Source organism: Hypanus sabinus, chromosome 29 (assembly GCF_030144855.1).
Source record: "Hypanus sabinus isolate sHypSab1 chromosome 29, sHypSab1.hap1, whole genome shotgun sequence".
In the NCBI taxonomy this organism is placed as follows: Eukaryota; Metazoa; Chordata; class Chondrichthyes; order Myliobatiformes; family Dasyatidae; genus Hypanus; species Hypanus sabinus.
Window position 1 is genome coordinate 13772389 of NC_082734.1, and position 16672 is coordinate 13789060.

The window sequence follows — 16672 nt, forward strand, 5'->3', positions numbered from 1 at the left end:
TTTACCATCTGTCCCACTAGGTGCCGCCGGGGAGCGAGCAAGTGTGCGGTGTGTCACCACGCGGTGAAGGGCTTGTTCGTCTGGTGCCAGGGATGCACCCACGGAGGACATCTCCAGCACGTCATGGAGTGGTTCCGCCTCCACACCCACTGCCCGACGGGATGCGGACATATCTGCGAATACGTTTAAGCTGCTCTTCGCGGGAAGCCACAGAGACCCTGGGACAGGGGTGCCGGAAATCGGGGGCATGACCCAGTGTAACGTGGACGTGCAGAATGGACGTGGACCCAATCCTGTCATTCCCAGTAAGGACACCTCCGGAATGGGACCACACTGCGCTCTTTTTGAGGGGTGAGACTGAGCTATTGAAGCAGGGAAGTTTATTTCAATATGGTGGATCTTCAGAGAGAATGTGACATATTCTGGGCACCAGAGAACAATGGGTTTTGATCACTGTTGGCTGGGATGAGTTAGCCCCACTCACCCACCACACTCTATAACCCGCCCTGCAGCCAGTGGACGGACTCCTGCTCGGGGTGGGGGACGGGGAGGTCTAGGATGAAAAGCTCATTTTAAGTAAGATTATGCCACTGCATTCATGAGTAGTTTAGACATAATCCTGAAGATTTTCACCTCCCCACCCAGTAGAGGCAGACCCAGCCTCACCTGGACAATAGCCGCGGAACACGGATCTCGGAGAAGTCGAAGGAGGAATCTAGGGTATTTCCTAGATAGTTTTACTACAGTGGGACCATGACGACTGGGTTGTATTGGTGTGTGGGGGGAGGGCGGGTTGATACAGCAAATCCTGACTGTCTGCTGATCTTAACCATCAGCCCTTGGACAATCCAACAGGGAGGATGAAGTGATGGCCCTGGATAAGTATCATTTTGCTAATCTTCTGACTGATGTAACAGTTCAGTCTGGGATGAGTGGCAGTATCAGGAGTTTGTCTGGTTGCTCGTGCAACACCCAGTCCAGGAAATTAAACCTGTAACATCCAGCTTGCCACCTGAAGTTAAAAAGACTCAAATAAATACCTCCTGCAGCCAACAGATCTGCATCAGAGAGAACAACTTCAGATTAATTGTCATTTAACCTGAAGTGTGTATACTGCTAAATGGACTGGGACCAGGTGCAAATCACTGTACATATATCACGTACAGTACGGTGCAAAAGTCTTAAGAGTTTTTATGTGGTTTCCGATGGTGTGGCCTCCACGGAGCCCTGATCTCAACATCATCGAGGCTGTCTGGGTTTACCTGGAGAGGTAGAAGTGAACGAGACAGCCAAAGTCTGCAGAACTTGGCAAGTTCTCCAAGATGTTTGGAACAACCTACCAGCTCATTTTCTCATAAAACTGCACATCGGTGTAAGAGAATTGATGCAGTTTTAAAGGCAAAGGGTGGTCACATCAAATAGTGATTTGATTTAGCTTTTTTTTAAATCTGTTTACTGCTCTTTATAGTAAATATTTTGATATTTAGAAGCTTTTCAATTCATGATTTTTGAAAGCATCTTTGCTTTACAGCATTTTGTTTTACATTTGCCTAAGAGTTTTGCACAGTACTGTGTAGCACATAAAATAATAGTAACGGGTAGTATGCTGTGCAGACTGGTAAAGCCAGACAGACAGAAGTTTCTTTTGCTAAGATCACCATCAGATGTCAACGTTAGAAAGTGAACCCCTGTCAATTGCTCTGAGCTGAGGCAGGGAAACGGCTTCTGACTAAACACTTCGAGTGGTTTGGTGCTGGGGAGAGAGTCCAAGGTATCTGTGCCTTTTCTTTAAATGGAACTGAGAGACTACCTGGGTTTACATGAAGTGTAGTTATATGAAGATAGTCCGGTGGACTGACACAGTGTTCAGCTCAAGGCCTTTATTCACGACATTTTGCTTTACAGTTAAGCATTAGTCATTTAAAGCACACTGCCTACAGTTAAACACTGCAGCACTTTAGAGTTGCAATGCCTCCCTGGGCCAGTAGGCAAGGGTCACAATGGTGCCGGCTGAAAAGACTATGAAGGTTCCTTCAAGTTTAAGATGGCAGTGCTGAAGATGGGGCCCAGCTTACTGGTGGTTCATAAAGCAAAAAACAGGAATAAATACTTTATTAATTTAATAACACTTTTTGTGGTAAATAATCGCTGCAAACAAAGAAGAGGTGAGCGAAGGCAACGCTGACCCGAGGGTCGAGGCGTGTGGGTGCGGTGTCAAGTCGGGACGTGGCGTGTTCGAGGAGCGAGCGAACCGGGGAGTTTTGGAGCCCATCCACCTAAACGAGGTTGGATCGATCTGATCACTGAGCTCATTTGAAAACGTTGAGTATGGGCCGGAACGTGGTGGCAGGGTCTAGGCCACAGTTCATCAATGTGGTGGAGATCAGGTCCTCGTGCGGGGGATGACTTGGTGTTTAGACAGTTTAAACGTGGGCCCAGATAGGCTGAAAAGGCAGGGTATTGGGACTGGAGGCGAGTGTCAGGCTGGTTCTGCTTACTCTTCTGCAACATCTACTCCTCTCTCTGCGGCACTGAGGCTGTGAGACTGCTCCAGGCTTCGGGTCTATGGGCTCATTTTCATTCTGAATGCTGCCGCTTGCCTTTATTGTTTGCACGATTTGGTTTTTCTGCCCCCCTCTTTATGCATTGGATGTTGGTCTTTATTTAATTTGGATTCTTTTGGGTTCCTTTGTTTTGTTCCTGCCTGTAAGCAGACGAATCTCAAGGTTGTATAATTTAAACATACATTGATAATAAATGAACCCTGAACTTGTGAACTTCATCATCTGGTACAACCAATCATATCTTTGTTTAGCGAGGATGGAAGATTAAACCCTACTACAAACCAGTCACTTTTATCACAGTAGCAGGAAAAGTTCCAGAAAAAAATCAGAAACAAAATTTGTAGTCACTTTGACAAACTTAGATTGACTAGAGGAAGTTATCATCAATGAGACATATCATGTTTGATGCATTCAAATACAGGGTCCATAAGGGGATCATGGTCGAAGTAATAAACAGGTCTCCCCCGCTTTCCAAAAGCAGAGTGTTCCTGTGAAACCTTTTGTAAGCCGAAATGGCGTAAAGCGAAGAAGCAGTTACCACTAGTTTATATGGGGGAAACTTCTGAGCATTCCCAGACCCAAAAAAAACCTACCAATCATACTAAATAGCACATAAAACCTAAAATAACACTAACAAGTAGTAAAAGTAGGAATGCTATGATAAATACACAGCTATATAAAGTAGAAATATTGTATGTTCAGTGTTGTTTCACTTACCAGAATTAGGAATATTTAGCCAAAATCAATTTGTAGAAAAAAAATCGGCATGTACACGCATGCGCACACATCTGCCCGCACAAGGCTTCACTGTCATGGTGGTCTTTCTCAGGGTAAACACAAGTTTAAAGCAGGCACCTTTTTCGTAAAAGTGAAAATCCTCTTTGGATTTCTTTCAGTTAGCGAAAACAGGTACTAATGTAGATCTTTCGTAAAAGCAAAGTGGCGTAAAGCGAACTTTTGTAAAGTGCGGGACACCTGTATACGGAATTCTTAAAGGTGTTTTATTAAGTGCTACTCTTTAGTTTTGTCATCAAGATTGAAGCCCAATGATTTAAAGTGGCCAAGTCAGAAAGGAAAGAACATTGGTGAAATAAAAACAAATGTGGTAGTGAGACTGTGAGGTATAGAAGCAGAATTAGGCCATTCAGCCCACTTCTGGTTGCTCACTCTCCCACTTAAGAATGCTGTAGACTTGATCTGAGATGACCCTAACCCTGGCATCTGGGAGGCAATGTTCCATCTGGGAATCTTGTTGTCCACATAAACTCCTATCTGCTTCCTAACCATTGAATCCCCTGTCACTATAGTTTGCCTCTTCTCCCCCTTCTCTTCTGAGCCAGGTTTCATGCTGGAGACCTGCCTGCTGTGACTTCCCTCTGCTAGGTCACCCCCCAATAGTATCCAAAGCAATATACCTTTTATTGGCGGTAATGGCCATAGGGGTATTCTGCACTTGCTGTATATCTCCTTTTGCCCTCCCGTTGGTCACCCAGTTACCTGTGTCCTGTATCTTGGGTGTAACTACCTCCTTGTCTATCAAGCCGTCCTCCTCCTGAATGATCCAGAGTTCATCCAGCTCCAGCCCCAGTTCCTGAACACGGACTGTAAGGTGTGGTTGTCAGGGACACTGGAGGTCTCCTTGCTTTTCTGCACACCGCAAGAGGGGCATCTTGTACGACACCTCCACTGCTCTAACTGTGCAATTAAAAAAAAATTAAACACCTACCTTCTGCCTCTCCTCACCAAAGCCTCTGTGCTGCCTAAACTTCCCTCTTTATTGGACTTTGCCAAGTGCCTAACTATTCACACTCCAACTTCTTGTGTTGAGTGGCAAGTGGAATGTCTCAACTGCCCCCACTCTCGCTTTTGAAATCTCTCTCACGATGCACACTCTCAACGTCTCCTAGTGATGTGTGGCATGCAGAATGAATGTCCAGACATGGCTGATAGCGGACATCTTTCCTCCTCGGCAGAGTGGTCAGAACAAGCGTGATTGACAGGCTTCGTTGGATAGACAAGAGTCCAAAATGACTTTGTGGATGTAGTCTGACAGACCTTTTAGAGTTTTTTTTGGAAGAGATAACCAAAAAAAGTAGATGAGAGTAGGGCAGTGGATATTGTCTGCTTGGGCTTTAGCGAAGGTCCTGCATAGTAGGCTGCTCTGGAAGGTTGGGTCCCATGGAATCGAAGGAGAACTAGTCAGATTCAAAATTAGCGCGGAGACAGAAAATAGAGGCTGGTGTAAGAAGGCTGCTTCTTGGAATGGAGACTGGTGACTAGGAGTGTAGCACAGGGTTTGTTGTTGGGACCCTTGTTATTCAGTTTTTTGAAAATGATTTGGACGTGAATGCACAAGGTTTGATCAGTAAGTTTGCAGACGTCAGGGAATTAGGTGGTGGTGTTGATAGCAAAGAAGGAGGTTGTCATAGACTACAGGGAATTCTTGATCAGTTAATGAAGTGAGCTGAGAAGCGGCAAATGGATTTCAAGACAGATAAGAGTGAGGTGAACAAACCAGCAATGGGACCTGTACTGTGAATAGTCGGGCACTGGGGGTGGAAGTGTAATGCAACAGGGATCCAAGAGTACAAACACGTAGTTCATTAAAAGAGGCATCACAGGTGGACAGGGTGAAAAAGGTTGTTTAGCACACTGGTCTTCATTATTCAAGGCATTAAGTACAGTTTAGGATTTGGGACACTACGTTTCAGTTGTATAAGTCTTTGACTGCATTTGCTGCATTTGGTGTACTGTCTACTGTTTTGGTCACCCTGTTATGAGAAGGATGTGGTTAAACTGGAAGGAGTATAAAAAATTTACCACGATGTTGACAGGAGGGTCTGAGTTGTAGGCAGAGATTGGAACGTAGGAGCATGAGGTGCAACTTTAGAGAAATGTTTAGAATTGTGAGAGCATGGATAATGTGGGCAGTAAAAATCTTTTCCCCAGTGGCAGGGTACAAACTGTGGGCATAGATATAGGGTGAGAGGGTAATCATTTAAAAGGGAACTGAAGGGATTTTTTTTTCACTCAGAGGCAGATACGTGGAATGAGCTCCCAGAGGAAGTGTTTGAGGCAGGTACATTTAAGAAGTATTTGCAAAGAGGAGCAGGGCTTGGAGGGATATTGGTCAAATGAAAGAAATTAGCTAGGCGGCCATGTAGTTGGCATTTTACTGGCCCAAAGGGCTTGTATCCCTGCTGTAGTTTTCTATGAGTGACAAAGCAGCCAGGAGTAATGGGAGGGGAAACATTTTTGAAATGGCAAATGATCTGGAATGTGCTATAGAGGCAGGTTTGTGTGTAGCATTCAAAAGGGAGCTGGATGAATAACTGACAGGATGTAATTTTCAGAAGGGGGGGGAGGTGGATCTGGTTTAATTACCCTTAATTGGAACATTGAGAAACGCACCACTCAGCAAGCTTACAGATTTCAGTGAATTTGGAGAGAAGTGGTGAGTGGGCACCAAGAACAACTCAGCTTTGGTGCCTTGGAATCATTACCAAGCATCGAGAAGACAACATCTGCAACAGCAGCACCTCTGCCATCCTGCACCAGAACATGTTTGGATTTTGTGGATTTAGATCGACGGGTAAGATTTCTGTTATACCAGCCATTTTGCAGTTGACTGTCTTAAACTGAGGATTAGATAAGAAACTAGGAGCCACTCAGCCTTTTAAGTTCATCCTGCTATTCAATATATTCATGATTAATCTGCCCTGACCTCATCTCTAATGGAGCCATTAGAGAGTTTTCACTGTGGATTCTCCAAACCAGTTATCTTTAAGGAGGAACCTTGACTGCTGCAGATCTAGCCTCTCACTGCATTAGGGTCAGAGGCTGGGAATGTCAGATAATTCTTCCTTAGGTTCACAAACTCGTGTTGGAGATTTCATCAGGAAACCTTTCTACCTCTTAGTTACACACTCCCATCCACCAACATTTCAAATTCCATTTAATTAATTGACACTTGTTCAAGATGGTTCATTTACTTTGGACCTGGCCAGGAGATTCAGTTTTAGTTCTTCAAATCTCTGAGGTTGTTGACCAATATCAGGGATGGACAGTAGGGATATTCACTTAGTTCTTCCAGTATCTGCTTGTAATAATATTAACATTTCAGACCAGAGCACAGACAAAGTTCTGAATCGTCCTCAACACGGGCAAAGGAATCAGTGGGAGGGAACTGAAACCTCACCCAAATAACAACTCATTTACTAATATTAAACCATATTACTTATGGCTCTTAATAGTTGAAACTAAAAAGGGAAGTCTGTAAAAGCTTTGAATGATAAATATTTTGACAATTCTATACGCTGTTAACGGAGCTACTGCCTCAGCACCAATGGGGTTCAAGCTTAACCTTCAATGCTGTTCATGTATTTGCAATTTCCCCATGATTTTCCCTGGGTGACCTGGCTTCCACCTACATCCCAAAATCTCGAGGGATGATTGGTTAGCTGGCTGCTGTGAAGGTAAATGGGAGAATCTGGGTCAGAGCTGATGGAAATGTGGGAAGAATAGAATGGAATGAGTGTGGCACTGGTGGACATCATGGACTTGATGGGCTGAAAGGTATCTTGGTCAGCTTGCAGCCTTTTGTACTGTAGGGAGTGGGTCAGCATACCCAGCACAGCACTAGGGTATAAAAAGTTCTGGGGCTCATTGGGTTCTCAATATTTTGATAGATGACTCAACTCAAACCTGAGCCACGTAGTTAGCTTGCCAGTACCAGAGGGGTGGGCTTGATCAGACCCCAGCCACTCCAGCACCGACTCAGGACATTCCCAATGGCCAAGTTTCAGTTTTGGTCTGCCAGCCAAAGATAAATGGGAGAATAGTAAAGACATTACTACTTCTTAACAATTATTTACAAAGATCCCACCTGGACACAAGAATATATTTGATTCACCCCCTTGTGTATCGAACTCAACCGACCCACTCAGACTGTTACTGAGCTAGGCTTACAGTAATGAGCGGTGTCACAGATATATAGTGTAGTGAGTGAGGACCGTTTTGCCAGGACTTGATGGCCCAAGTTATAGAGACTGGTAAGCATTGGAAGCTAAGGAGATGACATTATAGAGGAATATAAAACAATGAGGGGCAGAGGTAGGTTTAATGCACAGTCTTTTTCCTAGTGGAAGGGAATCAAAGACTAGAGGGCACACTTGGACAGGTATCTAGGTAGGAAAGATTTAGTGATGTGGACAAATGGGCATCTTGGTCAGCTGGGTGCCTGATTCTGTGCTGTATTAATTTATAATGTAGCATGTTGATGAGACATCACTGACAAGATTGCTGAGTTACTTGAAAGGTTTTGCTTTTAAAAAAAGTAGAAATAATAGGAAGGATGCAAGTCAGAATACCAGATAAATAATTTGTATTCAGACTATTGACACAGGAACTAAAAAAACTATAAAACTGTTGGAAGTACTGTTTCCAGTTCTGGTCGCCTCACTATAGGAAGGATGTGGAAGCACTGGAAAGGGTACAGAGATTTACCAGGATGCTGCCTGGTTTAGAGTATGGATTATAATCAGAGATTAAGGGAGCTAGGGCTTTACTCTCCGGAGAAGAGGAGGATGAGAGGAGACATGATAGAGGTGTACAAGATATTAAGAGGAATAGATAAGAGTGGACACCCAGCAACTCTTCCTCAGGGCACCACTGCTCAGTGCAAGAGGACATGGCTTTAAGGTAAGGGGAGGGAAGTTCAAGGGGGATATTAGAGGAAGGTTTTTCACTCAGAGTGGTTGGTGCGTGGAATGCACTGCCTGAGTCAGTGGTGGAGGCAGATACACTAGTGAAATTTAAGAGACTACTAGACATATATGGAGGAATTTAAGGTGAGGGGTTATATGGGAGGCAGGGTTTAAGGGTCAGCACATTGTGGGCTGAAGGGCCTGTACTGTGCTGTAATGTTCTATTAACTTCTGTATCCAGCTGGGGTCCTCCCTGGCCAGGGAAGAACCCGAGTTATTTCTTGAAAGTTGTTGCTCCACAGTAGAGTACTGAACCATCAGCCTGGTTTATCTGCTCTAGACTTAGGCCAGACCTTCCCAGTCAGTTAACAGGGATACTCTTGAACAAGGCTAAGAGTGTTGGCTCTTTAATCACAGTTAGGCTTGCTACACACAATTGTAACACAAACATTATTAAACAGGCATTAAGGAAGAGCAAGATCAATGAAGTTTTAGTGATCCACAATGTTTTATATCAATACCGCCTCTGAGCTGTTAAACTTAATAAATGCTCTATACCAAAGATAATCAAAAACACTGCAAATGTAATGAATCCCTCTACATGAGAGAGGGTAGTAATAGGGAAGTATGTTACAATTGTACAGGGTACTGGTGAGGCCACAACTAGAGCACAGTGCAGAGTTTCATCACCTTATTTAGGAAAGGAATTACTAATATTGGAGGCTGTCCAAAAGAGATTCATGGGGGGGAGGGGTGAGAGGGTTGTCCTATCAGAAGCAACTAAAAGAATTAACACTATGTTCTAATTAACATTGTAGAAGGGTGATTTTTGTTTTGAAATACTGTATAGATGGTTCTGAGAGAGTAAGGTTGAATGTATGTCAAGATGCTTCCAAGAGTGGGAGAAGCTTGAACAAGAGGACACATTGGTTGGTGATGTAAATCCAAGATGCAATGGTGGTCAGTTGATACCCTGTAGGGTTGTGGAGGCATGGTTATTAGACGTATTCACAGATATTGTCCATGTTCTACTCTTGGGTGTATTATTGAAATCACTGTTGTACATTAGAAGAACCAAGTAACTGGCCCTTCTGTCCATCCCTGATGTTGGTTAGCATCAGAGCCTCAAAGTTTTAAGAAACTAAAACTGAACTCCCTGGCCATATCTATCAACATCTGGGAGAAAAAGTAGCTGCTTTATCTCATTTGGTAAGGCCAAATTTGGAATATTGTGTGCAGTTCTGGTCACCGAATTATAGGAAAGATATCAATAAATTAGAGAGAGTGCAGAGTCGATTTACTAGGATGTTACCTGGGTTTCAGCACTTAAGTTACAGAGAAAGGTTGAACAAGTTAGGTCTCTATTCATTGGAGCGTAGAAGGTTGAGGGGGGGATTTGATCGAGGTATTTAAAATTTTGAGAGGGATAGATAGAATTGACGTGAATAGGCTGTTTCCATTGAGAGTAGTGGAGATTCAAACGAGAGGACATAATTTAAGAGTTAGGGGGCAGAAGTTTAAGGGAAACACAAGGGGGTATTTCTTTACTCAGAGAGTGATAGCTGTGTGGAATGAGCTTCCTATAGAAGTAGTAGAGGCCAGTTCAGTTGTGTCATTTAAGGTAAAATTGGATAGGTATATGGACAGGAAAGGAGTGGAGGGTTATGGGCTGAGTGCGGGTAGGTGGGCCGAGATGGCCTGTTTCCGTGCTGTGATTGTTATATGGTTATATTGAATGTCTGTCAATTAAGTAAAATAGAATTTGAAATGTTGGGTGGAGTGGGAAGGCGTTTGACTAAGAGGTACAAAGGTCCTATAAAAACCTGGTGACATCTCAAACTGAGTTGGTGACCCTAAGAAATAATTTGAGGAATAATTATCAGACATAGAACACTGGCTTGATATTCCTCTGACCCCAAGGCAGTGAGAGGCTAGATCTACACCAGTCTAGGTTCTTTCCTGTATAGTTAAAGATAATGAGATCCTCATACTGGTTTGGAGAATCCACAATGAAAGCTTACTAGTGACTCTATGAGGTCTGGACACAATAATGAACGACAGGATGGACTGGGAGGGCTGAGTGGCCTACTCTTGGTTTCATATGTAATCCTCAGTGTAAGTGAGCGAACTGCAGCATGGCTGGTAAAACAGACACTTTCACGGCATTTGTAAATGTTTTTGTAGGACCTACCTTTTCTGCAGAAAAGGTCCCTTATCCTGTGGCTAAGGGACAGCAAGACCTGGAGTTGCCAACCCAGTCAATATAAACTGTTTAGAGTCGTTGGCAGGAATTGCTTCAGTTTAATGGGCAGCACATACCTGGAACTCTGGCCATAAAAGTGAGCAAGGCAGTGGTCAAAGATTCAACATTGCATGGCATTTCATAAGCAAGGATGTTTTGAAGTCGGGGATAGAGTTAGGACAAAGATAGTTATGATTTTGATGAGGGCACAAGGAAGGTTGGTGAAGGGGATGGTGATCAAGCATATTCCCAAAATCCATACAAAGAACTGCTCAAAAGGTTGCCAAGCAGAATGGTGGCTCATTGAATTGAAGGGCCAATAGCGAAAGTTGGCTTAAAGGCAGAATACAGAGTACATGCCAAGACTGCTGTTGTTTCAAAAATTGACGTGTAAGATTAAAATTCAAAATTCCTTAAACTCCCAACTAGATTGCACATTGCCAAACATGATCACATTATTCCAGAAGCCACTTTTCATATAATTTTCACGAGACCATTCAGCCCATCAACTCAGTGCAATTTGCAATTCCCAACAGTCCCATTCCTCTCACTTTCTTCCCTGTAACCTCATCACCGTTTCTCTCTCCAAAATGCCCATCAAGTCCATACACATTCTCCTGAACACCTTCTGTATGTCAGGGGCAACTTACAGCAGTAATTAACCTACAAACATGACCAGGGTGCAGGAGGAAACCAATACATTCGGGTGAAATCCTGGTCGAGAGAGAGAGAACATGCAGGCAGACTCGTGGTTATCTCCTGCTTCGATGATCATGTTCTTACAATAGTCAGTTCTCAAAACCTAAACACAAAAGTGATGGAGAGAGTCATCAACTGGGTGCCCAGCAACAACCCTATCTCCAAAGCTTGGTGAATTTTGCCAGCACTATTCAAACTCCAGACCTCATTACAGTGTCATTGCAAACATGAACACAAGACACAAATTTTAGGACCATATCAGATTCATAGTGAGGCATAGATGAATACTTGCAAAACTCAAAGGGGATTGAGTCAAAGTCCACCAGAGTTGGAGTCACATGAAAGGTACATTCATCAGAAAGAGTACATCACTGCAGATGATTCTGTAGACAGCAACTTAGAACTACCCATTTACACAGAAACATTGAAAATCTACAGCACAATGCAGGCCCTTCGGCCCACAAAGCTGTGCCGAACGTGTCCCTACCTTAGAAATTACCTAGGGTTACCCGTAGCCCTCTATTTTTCTGAGCTCCATACACCTGTCCAGGAGTCTCTTAAAAGATTCTCTGCGGAAAAAAACATTACCCAACATCTCCTCTGTACCTACTTCCAAGCACCTTAAACCTGTGTCCTCTTGTGCTAGCCATTTCAGGTCTAGGGAAAAGCCTCTGACTATCCACACAATCAATGCCTCTCATCACCTTATACACCTCTATCAGGTCACCTCTCATCCTCCGTCGCCCCTGGGGAAAAAAGGCCGAGTTCACTCAATGTATGCTCCCCAATCCAAGCAACATCCTTGTAATCCTCTACACCCTTTCTACGGTTTCCACTATCCTTCCCATAGTGAGGCGACCAGAACTGAGAACAGTACTCCAAGTGGGGTCTGACCAGGGTCTTATAGCTGCAACATTACCTCTGGGCTCCTAAACTCAATCCCACATTGATGAAGGCCAATGCACCGTATGTTTCCTTAATCTGCGCAATAGCTTTGAGTGTCCTATGGACTCTGACACCAAGATCACTCTGATCCTCCACACTGCCAGGCGTCTTACCATTAATACTATATTCTGTCATCATATTTGACCTACCACTTCACACTTATCTGGGTTGAACTCCATCTGCCACTTCTCAGCCCAGTTTTGCATCCTATCAATGCCCCGCTGTAACCTCTGACAGCCCTCCACACTATCCATAACACTCCCACCCTTTGTATCATCAGCAAATTTACTAACCCATCCCTCCACTTCTTCATCCAGGTTATTCATAAAAATCACAAAGAGTAGGGGTCCCAGAACAGATCCCTGAGGCACACCACTGGTCACCGACCTCCATGCAGAACATGACCAACCTACAACCACTCTTTGCCTTCTGTGGGCAAGCCAGTTCTGGATCCACAAACCAATGTCCCCTTGGATCCCATGCCTCCTTTCTTTCTCAATAAGCCTTCAACAGGAGTACCTTGTCAAATGCCTTGCTGAAAACCACATACACTACATCTACGGCTCTACCTTCATCAGTGTATTTAGTCACATCCTCAAAAAATTCAATCAAGTTCTTAAGGCACGACCTGCCTTTGACAAAGCCATGCTGACTATTCCTAATCATATTATACCTCTCCAAATGTTCATAAATGCTGCCTCTCAGGATCTTCTCCATCAACTTACCAACCACTGAAGTAAGTTTACAGCTGAACTATCCTAACAAAGTGATAAATTATACTAATCTTCAAAGCAGGTCCTGACAACCTCTCCTTCAGCTTCAAAGACAAAGCCAAATCAGCCAACATCAAGCAACTGGAGCACACGACTGGCCAGGTTAATGCCACGGCTGGTTTGGTGGGTTAGGGGGCTCTCCCCATAGAATGCTAATAACTCAGCAGGTCAGTGATGGAATAGTTATAACCATATAACAATTACAGCACAGAAACAGGCCATCTTGGCCCTTCTAGTCTGTGCCAACGCTTACTCTCACCTAGTCCCACCGACCTGCAGTCAGCCCATAACCCTCCATTCCTTTCCTGTCCATATACCTATACAATTTTACTTTAAATGACAATACCGAACCTGTCTCTACCACTTCTACTGGAAGCTCGTTCCACACAGCTACCACTCTCTGAGTAAAGAAATTCCCCCTTATGCTACCCTTAAACTTTTGCCCCCCAACTCTCAAATCATGTCCTCTTGTTTGAATCTCCCCTACGCTCAATGAAAAAGCCTATCCACGTCATCTCTGTCTACCCCCTCATAATTTTAAATACCTCTATCAAGTCGCCCCTCAACCTTCTACGCTCCAAAGAATAAAGACCTAACTTGTTCAGCCTTTCCCTGTAACTTAGGTGCTGAAACCCAGGTAACATTCTAGTAAATTTCCTCTGTACTCTCTCTATTTTGTTGACATCTTTCCTATAATTTGGTGACCACAACTGTACACAATACTCCAAATTTGGCCTCACTGATGCCTTGTACAATTTTAACATTACATCCCAACTCCTGCTCTGATTTATAAAGGCCAGCATACCAAAAGCTTTCTTCACCACCCTATCCACATGAGATTCCACCTTCAGGGAACTATGCATCATTATTCCTAGATTTATGCCCTGGGTACAAATGTAACATTAGCACATCTAGCATCTGAAGAACAGTATTGGCCAGCGAGGTTAATGCCACGGCTGGTTGGGTGGGGTTAGAGGGGCTCTCCCCGTAGACCACCAATAACTCGGCAGGTCAGTGATGGAATATGGTACAAACGTAACATTGGCACATCTAGGACAAAGCCGTGTGCTTGGTGGAAGCTTGGAAGTGTCAGTATACTGTGGTTGTGATCCTCCTCTCTCTCCAGACAAACAATGGCAGAAGGTGCACAGGAACTTCTCCACTACCATGGCGACGGAATCTATCCAGTCAAGTCTACTCTACCTGGCAAGCACATCATTTGAAGCCAAACAAGTGTTGCTGGGCAGACACTGATCACAAGAACCCGTGGGACACTCTCCTTCAGCCAAGCAGTTGGTGCATTCCGATTCCTTCCTCATGAGCCAAAATACAATTACCTTTCCATCAGTACTGTGGGAGTGTTTCTACCAAACAGGCCAAGGCCATCACAAATGCCTTGCGCAAAACTGGTGCCTGGTATCTAAAACAGGTAATGAACGAGAACAACTTGTGGCACAGAGACGAGTAACTGTTTGCCAGTGTTAGGCTCCTGGATTTTACCAACTCTTACAGACTACTAAGTGTTATAAAGCAACTCCAGTAGCTATTCCCAATCCTTAATCAGGCCTCATGCTCCTGGAACTGATTGTCCTCAGGTACTGGCATTCACTCACGTAGTTACAGGGTCCAGACACTGGCACACATTCACCAAGCTCTTGCAAGAAAAGGTTTCAGCTTTTGGATTTTATTGGGACATTGTTCTTGCTATTTTCCCCAAAAAAACCAGATGACTTCATTCGTGGCACCTTGTCAGATCAGATTGAAATGAATCATCACGGAAATGTCACAGACCGAAATAAACCAAATCCGGTTGGTTTGGTTCCACTGGGTGGCGGGGATAACAAAACAAAATTTACAGAAATAAAAAATACATTTCTTCCAACAGGCCGACGGAGATTGGGCTCCATTCACCACGCCGAGGTAGGAGACAATGAACAGATTATATATTTTTTAAATCGAATTGCAAGCGCAGGCCAAATGTTGATTGTCGGAAGGGAGTGGGCACACTACTGGACGTCACAGTAACGGTTATCGGAGGACGAGGTGAGGCAGCAGGAGGGCTCCATTCGTACAATTGTGCTGGACACAGTCTGTTTCCCTCGCTGCGGCCGGTCGCCTCATTTTTGCAGTTGCTTCATTCTGTTGAGAGCACTGCCGGCTTGGAACCATTCAATCTGTCCCTCGTTGAAGCTGTGGTTGAGCAGAATCGTATCCTGGCTGCCATCCTTGTGCTTAAGGGTGCAAGTGAGAGGCTGAAAGAATAAAAAGGAAATGAGAACCAACAACCGAAAATAAATTCAGAGGATCAGTGTACTAGAGCTAATGTACATACTGGTACCTTAGGATCATCGTGCTTCACACATTTCCCCTCCCTCCTATACCCTGTATCCTCATGACAAGAGACTCTGCAGATGCTGGAAATCCAGAGTAACACACACACTTAGTGCTGGGGGAACTCAGCAGGTCAGGCAGCATCTATGGAGGGGAATAAATGGTTGATGTTTTGGGCTGGAAAGGAAGGGAGGAGAGCCCGGATAAGGTGGGGGGAGTGGGGAAGGAGTAAAAGCTGACAGGTAATAGGTGAAGCCAGGTGAGGGGGAAGGTGGGTGGGTGGAAATGAAGTGAGAAGCTGGGAGGTGACGGCAGTAAAGGTAAGGGACAGAAGGAGGAGGAATCTAATAGGGACAGTGGACCATGCTTAAACCTCCATTTTATGCTGATTATTAGGTACGGAAGCTTTCATGAAAGGCACTGACCAGTAGAGCCATATGGTCCATTTCAGAGGTATAATTAATGACACCCTTTCCCAGGGTTTAAATTCCAGACTGTCCAACCTCTAGATCAGGGGTTACCAACCCCTACTGTTAATCGAGGGGTCCATGGATCCCAGGTTGGGAACCCCTGCACCTTCGGGCTAGGTTTCTCAATATATGCTGAAATGATTCCCAAGTGAAAACACTGCTGTTATGTCTAATATGCATGGATTAAGTGAAAAATGGGTACTGTACAATCCCTCTTCTGGAGAAGAATTTCCTTCGACAGACAGCAGGATATCTGGTAGCCTGTAACACTCATTATTTCTGAATTTAACTGGGAGGACAGCTTGTTTGCCAGTGACAGTGAGAAAGGGGAATCTTTGCTCAGGGATCACAACCACCTTATCAGGTAAAAGCTATGTACCAACAAAATCCAAATCAGACAGCACGTATCCATGGAGACGCAAGAGAATGCAGATGCCAGAATCTGGAGCAGCACATGAGATGCTAGAGGAACTCACATTCTCAGTATTATTGATTTACTTGTTTTCTTACATTTGCAGTTTTGCCTTCTTTCACACATTCAATGTTTGTCAGTCTCTGTGTGTCGTTCATTGATCTTATTGTATTTCTCTGCTTTACTGTGAATGCAAGAAAATTAATCTCAGGTACAGTACTGTTCAAAAAGTGTGTGTGTGTATATATATATATATCTGGAGTGCCTAAAATTTCTGGACTAATTTTATGTATTGCACTGTATTGCTGCTACTGCTGCAAAAAAACAAATTTCATGACATATGTGAGTGATGATAAACCTAATTCTGATATGTGTCTCTGTTGTGGACTGAGAGTGGAATCTTGGATGGGAAAGGGGGAAGAGGAGAGGCAGCACTGGAGAGACTTTCTGTAAAGATAAATTGTTTGGAAGTCAATTTACCTTGGCTAAGACTTTTGTACAGTACTGTGCGTATATAGCGACATATACATA

General features: G+C 44.0%; 2 protein-coding genes across 3 annotated transcripts in view; one reads left to right on the forward strand and one right to left on the reverse strand.

Moving 5' to 3' along the window:
* Positions 1-14867, forward strand: part of LOC132383018 (GATOR complex protein WDR24-like) — a 48635-nt gene extending 33768 nt beyond the window's left edge. For both annotated transcript variants that reach the window (XM_059953717.1, XM_059953718.1), the window contains exon 9: positions 21-14867. In XM_059953717.1, the coding sequence (XP_059809700.1) occupies positions 21-189 (169 nt within the window). In that variant the 3' untranslated portion in view covers positions 190-14867. The remainder of the gene's footprint in view (positions 1-20) is intronic.
* Positions 14592-16672, reverse strand: part of aco2 (aconitase 2, mitochondrial) — a 70759-nt gene continuing 68678 nt past the window's right edge. Inside the window, exon 18 of the mRNA XM_059953719.1 lies at positions 14592-15180. Coding sequence (XP_059809702.1) covers positions 15046-15180 — 135 coding nt within the window. The 3' untranslated portion in view covers positions 14592-15045. The remainder of the gene's footprint in view (positions 15181-16672) is intronic.